General features: G+C 59.0%; 1 protein-coding gene across 9 annotated transcripts in view; it reads right to left on the bottom strand.

The window, feature by feature from the left end:
• Positions 1-4,873, bottom strand: part of LOC100660436 (two pore channel protein 2-like) — a 51,257-nt gene extending 46,384 nt beyond the window's left edge. For 3 of the 9 annotated variants that reach the window (XM_064268382.1, XM_064268384.1, XM_064268383.1), the window contains exon 1: positions 4,056-4,855. In XM_064268382.1, coding sequence (XP_064124452.1) covers positions 4,056-4,130 — 75 coding nt within the window. In that variant the 5' untranslated portion in view covers positions 4,131-4,855. Of the gene's footprint in view, positions 1-3,176; positions 3,393-4,055 lie in introns of those variants that run through there. The other 6 variants (XM_064268390.1, XM_064268388.1, XM_064268386.1 and 3 more) reach the window with 6 other exon arrangements.
• Between the last annotated feature and the right edge of the window lie 1,127 nt (positions 4,874-6,000).

Consider the following 6,000-nt stretch of genomic DNA (forward strand, 5'->3'; position numbering starts at 1 on the left):
TGGGGCGACAGCGACAGCTCTGACTGGAGCGCATTACAAGGCTCACTGGGATGGGGCGACAGCGACAGCTCTGACTGGAGCGCGTTACAAGGCTCAGTGTGATGGGGCGACAACGACAGCTCTGACTGGAGCGTGTTACAAGGCTCAGTGTGATGGGGCGACAGCGACAGCTCTGACTGGAGCGCGTTACGAGGCTCACTGTGATGGGGCGACAGTGACAGCTCTGAGTGGAGCGCGTTACGAGGCTCACTGTGATGGGGCGACAGCGACAGCTCTGACTGGAGCGCGTTACAAGGCTCAGTGTGATGGGGTGACAACGACAGCTCTGACTGGAGCACGTTATAAGGCTCACTGTGATGGGGTGACAGCGACAGCTCTGACTGGAGCGCGTTACAAGGCTCACTGTGATGGGGTGACAGCGACAGCTCTGACTGGAGCGCGTTACAAGGCTCACTGTGATGGGGCGACAACGACAGCTCTGACTGGAGCGCATTACAAGGCTCAGTGTGATGGGGTGACAGCGACAGCTCTGACTGGAGCGCATTACAAGGCTCAGTGTGATGGGGCGACAGCGACAGCTCTGAGTGGAGCGCGTTACGAGGCTCAGTGTGATGGGGTGACAGCGACAGCTCTGAGTGGAGCGCGTTACGAGGCTCACTGTGATGGGGTGACAGCGACAGCTCTGACTGGAGCGCGTTACAAGGCTCACTGTGATGGGGCGACAGCGACAGCTCTGACTGGAGCGCATTACAAGGTTCAAAAAGTAAATTAGCATAGAGTTTCAGCCTGGTCAGTGTATGGGTACATGGAAGCTGGGCTTAGGAAAAATGTTTCTGTTGTTATAACTAACTTCGGGAATTTTTTTTTTAATAATAAATTTCTTCTGAGATCCTGCACAGAAATTTTATAGACAGTCGTTTTGGTGTTTCCACCCCTGACAGTGTCACCTGCTGTGGTCTGTACCTCCCCAGTGACGTCACTGGTCCGTGATCAGCTGGAGGTGGACAACGGTGGATCTCTTTGGGCAAGGCACTGCCTTCCACATCACTACAAGCCACCCCCCATCTCCCGCCCCTAATCACTCCTACCTGGGTCCCTGGTTCATGTTGCTTCCTGACCCTTGTGGACATTTAGCTTGTGGTGGCCTGTAACTCTTTCCCAAGCCCTCCTGGGGGGCCATTTTCACCCCGCAAAGAGCTTCTCTACAAGCTGCTGTAAGGGAACACCAGGGGAATCAAGAGTCCAAAAACCTGGGTGAACAGGCTTAGAAGAAGAATGTTCAAGGAGAAGCGCATAAAGTTACCAGAGACGGGACACGGGACTGTCACAAAGAAACAGCACAGGACATGGCTCTCAGCTCTGCCTGCACATTTCAGTCAGCAAGTAGCTTTAAGTTACTGCTGCCCAGGCCACACCCAGACCAATTAAGCCAGAATCTCAGGAGAAGGGCCTGAACCCAGGTATGTTTCTAAAAGCTCCCAGGCAATTCTAACAAATGGTAAGGTTGAGAACCACCAGCGCTGGCTTATTTCCATGTCAAAGCTGAGAGTGCTGGCAAATCTACCAAAGGAATGGATCGCCATCTCAACAGCTGCCAAAGAAACACCAGGCAGAGAAGAGTTCTAAAAACCTCCCAGAAAGGAGAGGGTGGACCTGCATTTCAGGCAGCTTCTTGCTAAGCCACCCCAAACTAACTTTTAAGTAAGGTTAACGAGAACAAACCGGCCACTGAGTGCCTGAGGGGAAAGGAGGGCCCTGTCTAGACGCTGCCTCTGGTGTAGTGACTCAATCATTTCTGATATCTCAGAAAGCAGGTGATTCTGCACCCGCTCACCTGGGGAGACCTTTGAAAGCACTAAGATACACTAAATATCTGGCTCCTGAAGACACACACTTGGCAAACCACTCACACAGGGATCAGCTAAACCTCTGCACTGTTTTCAGCCCTCCCTGCATTTCTGGGGATCTCCAGCTTTTTTTTTTTTCCCAGCTATTTGTTTTTTACATTCTTTCCTTATTTAGACAAAGAAGTATTAAGTACACAGAAGACATCAATCTCAGACTAAAGGGATTTTCTTTCCAGAAAAGACCCTGGTGATCGCAGTTAGACCCACCAATCCATCATTTTGTGGGGGAGTGGGAAGCAAGGCCTGGCTTGGGTCACAGCTGGCAGTGAAAGGCTAGACCAAGGATCCTTTCCTCCCTCTCCTGTGCCTGCTCCCTCAAGGAATAGGGGACACCTGTTGGAAGTAGCCAAGACCCTTAGGAGACCAGCAGGCCATGGAGAGGGTGGCCAGTGTGCCAAGGCTTCTAACCCCCCAGGAAAACCTGCAGTTGGACCCTCTCAGCAGGCTACAGGAGCTGACGAGGAAGAGGCTGGCTTATCCCATACAGCCCAGGGGAGAAGGCAGTTCAAGGATGAGAGAAGGATGGGACTGTAACACTCTTCGCCTCCCAAACTCCTCACAACAGAGAGGAAGTGCAGCACACCTGAAGGGACCTGAACAGACCTGAGGGGGCCTAAACAGACCTGAACTGACCTAAAGGGAGTTGAACAGATCTGTGAGGACCTGAAGGGACCTGAATGGACCTGAAGGGACATGAACAGAACTGAATGGACCTGAACAGACTTGAAGGGACCTGAAGGGGGCTGAATGGACCTGAAGGGAACTGAAGGGGCCTGAGCGGACCTGAAGGGAACTGAAGGGGCCTGAACGGACCTGAAGGGAGCTGAACAGAACTGAACAGACCTGAAGGGAGCTGAACAGACCTGAAAGGAACTGAACGGACCTGAGCAGACATGAGGGGACCTGAAGGAACCTGAACAGACCTAAAAGGACATGAAGGGAACTGAATGGACCTGAAGGGACCTGAAAGGGCGTGAGAGACCGGGAGGCTCCCTGTCAGTACCATGTCCCAGGCACTGTGCCCCAGGCCTCAAGCACGTTGTCTCCTATGTCTTCATGACTTCACAACCATAAGCCAAAACCCATTGCCTCCAAGTGAATTTCAACACACAGCGACCCTGTAGGACAGAGTAGAACTTCCCCACACAGTTTCGGAGAAACAGCTGGTGGATTCAAACTGCCGACCTTTTGGTTAGCAGCCGAGCTCTTAACCACTGCGCCACCAGGGCTCCTCATGCCTCCAAAGTGGGTGTGGTTTACCATCCTCACCTTACAGTTGGGAAGCTAGAGGTTGGACAGGGACCGGCCCCAACATCTTGGAAGGGCGGCTCCTTTGCCTGAATCAGAAGGCGGCCACCTGTCACTGCAGTCCTGCCTCCCTTTCCACTCTCTAAATTCGTGTCCAGTGAAAGGAAACAGCCCAGGAAGGGCAGCACAGAAGCTTCAAGTCTTCCTCAGAAGCTCAGGCCGTCGGGGCAAAAACAAACCAGGGCGGTCTGTGGAGCCCACCTGCTCCCGACCGCGGGCATCTGAAAAGCAAGGGCTGCATCAGCACACTGGGGTCCCCATCCTGCCGGCTCCTTTCCAGACGTGTCCCTGCAGGGCGCCCGCTGGAGGCGGTTGTTTTCCTGCGTGGGCAGAACAAGACCAGGGGCCCAACATCGAGACCCAGACGCTGCTCCCGGCTCGGCCCCTACCCGTGCAAGCCTGCTCTGGGCAGGCCTCCGCAGCGCGGACTCGACAGGTCCCCTAAAGATTCCAAGAGGCGCGGCTGCCGCGGGGGCCGCAGAACCCACCGCTCCCCAGCCGCCTGTGCCCGCCTCGGCTAAAAGCCAGAGAGTGGGGGGCTCCCGGCAGGGGCCAGCCAGAACCAGGGCCAGAGAACTGAGGGTGCCTCCGGGCTAAGCGGGCTCCTGGCCCCGGGTCCCCACACAGGACGGGGGTCTGGCCTCATCCCCAGCGGCCCGAGCTGGTGTTTAGGGAGTTCACTTTCTACCCAGGAGCTCCGGGAGGCGTCGGGCGCTGGGAGGGGAGCCCCGAGACCGGGAGGCGCTGCCGTCGGCGCTCGGCAGCCAGCCTTCGGGGTGCTCACCTCCCGCCCAAGTCTCGCTGGGGAAGGGCGGATATAGAGGGTCGGGCGCCCCTTACCTCCTGGGTGCACGACTCCTCTGAGGGCTGCGGGTCCCGGGCGCACAGCCCTGCGGCTGCGCGCGCCCTGGCCATGGTGGCTCCGCGCTCGGAGTGTGGATGCGCTGAGCCTCGGGGCCGCCGCGGTGGACTCTGCCCTGGGCGGCGGGAGGCTAGGCCTCGGGGGGCTCGACTCTGTCCTTCACGTGACGGCGGCGGGCACGGTCAGCTGCACCCAGAGGGCAGGAACGGTGCGCGCCGGCTCGCGGGCTCTTGCGCTCCGGCTCCTTCCCGGCCGGGCCTCCGGGCCGTCCGCCAATCGGGGGCAGAGAGCGGATCGGATGGGGTGGGCAGCAGGAGGCGCAGGGGCAGCCGGGGAAAGACCTCGGGCTTGCAGCCGCGGGGTTTAGAGGCCACCGTGGCAAACGGCACCAGCTCTGTGCCCTTGGGCTCGTGATTGTGCCTAGCTTTCTAAACAGCGGTAAAATTAGGAAAAATACCTTCCTCCCAGGGCTGTTTTGAGAATTAAATGAGGTAATTTATGTGCAGTGGCTGCCGCTGGCTTGTGCTCAGCAGCAATTTGTCCTGCTGGGTTCCCAGAGCAGCTGGGTATGGACTCGGAGAGGGGCCCCAGAGCAGTTGGGCGTGGACCCGGAGGGGGGCCCCAGAGCAGCTGGGCGTGGACCGGGAGAGGGGCCCCAGAGCAGCTGGGTGTGGGTTCGGAGAGGGGCCCCAGAGCAGCTGGGTGTGGACCCGGAGGGGGGCCCCAGAGCAGCTGGGCGTGGACCGGGAGAGGGGCCCCAGAGCAGCTGGGTATGGACTCGGAGAGGGGCCCCAGAGCAGCCGCGTGTGGACCCGGAGAGGGGCCCCAGAGCAGTTGGGCGTGGATTCGGAGAGGGGCCCCAGAGCAGCTGGGCGTGGACCCGGAGGGGGGCCCCAGAGCAGCTGGGCGTGGACCGGGAGAGGGGCCCCAGAGCAGCTGGGTGTGGGTTCGGAGAGGGGCCCCAGAGCAGCTGGGTGTGGACCCGGAGAGGGGCCCCAGAGCAGCTGGACGTGGACCCGGAGGGGGGCCCCAGAGCAGCTGGGTGTGGATTCGGAGAGGGGCCCCAGAGCAGCTGGGTGTGGACCGGGAGAGGGGCCCCAGAGGGGCTGGGTGTGGACCGGGAGAGGGGCCCCAGAGGGGCTGGGTGTGGACCGGGAGAGGGGCCCCAGAGCGGCTGGGTGTGGACCGGGAGAGGGGCCCCAGAGGGGCTGGGTGTGGACCGGGAGAGGGGCCCCAGAGCGGCTGGGTGTGGACTGGGAGAGGGGCCCCAGAGCAGCTGGGTATGGACCTGGAGAGGGGCCCCAGAGCGGCTGGGTGTGGACTGGGAGAGGGGCCCCAGAGCGGCTGGGTGTGGACCGGGAGAGGGGCCCCAGAGGGGCTGGGTGTGGACCGGGAGAGGGGCCCCAGAGCAGCTGGGTGTGGACCTGGAGAGGGGCCCCAGAGCAACTGGGTGTGGACTCAGAGTGGGACCCCTGGTTGGAGGTGGCTAGAAAAAGCAGATGCCTTTGGAGAGAGGGCATAGATTTACCCTCTCCTTCAGTGCCCCCAGTTCCATCCTGGCCTGGAACTCAGGGTACCAGAGCTGCTGAATTTTCAAGAGAACCCAGAAATCTAGACTTTCATAAGACTCTTTCTGATTTTTAAAATGTTGGCCTTGGATTTAATAACAATATTTGCCAGCCAACTCTGACATGGCAGTCTTGGGCTCCTATGCCTACCACCTTCACTGATACCTCCCAGAGAAAAAAGAGGCCTGGAGAGGCTTCTGGCCCTGGTCACCCAGCTGGAGGCATGGTGTCACTCTGGGTGGTTCATTGGGGCTCGATGCTAGACACTGATAGTGGCAAGGCCCAGGTCAGGGACTGTGGCAGGCAAAGTTATGGTATCCCCAAAGATCCCACACCCTAATTCCTGGGACTGTGG

Source organism: Loxodonta africana, chromosome 15 (assembly GCF_030014295.1).
Source record: "Loxodonta africana isolate mLoxAfr1 chromosome 15, mLoxAfr1.hap2, whole genome shotgun sequence".
NCBI classification, from domain to species: domain Eukaryota; kingdom Metazoa; phylum Chordata; class Mammalia; order Proboscidea; family Elephantidae; genus Loxodonta; species Loxodonta africana.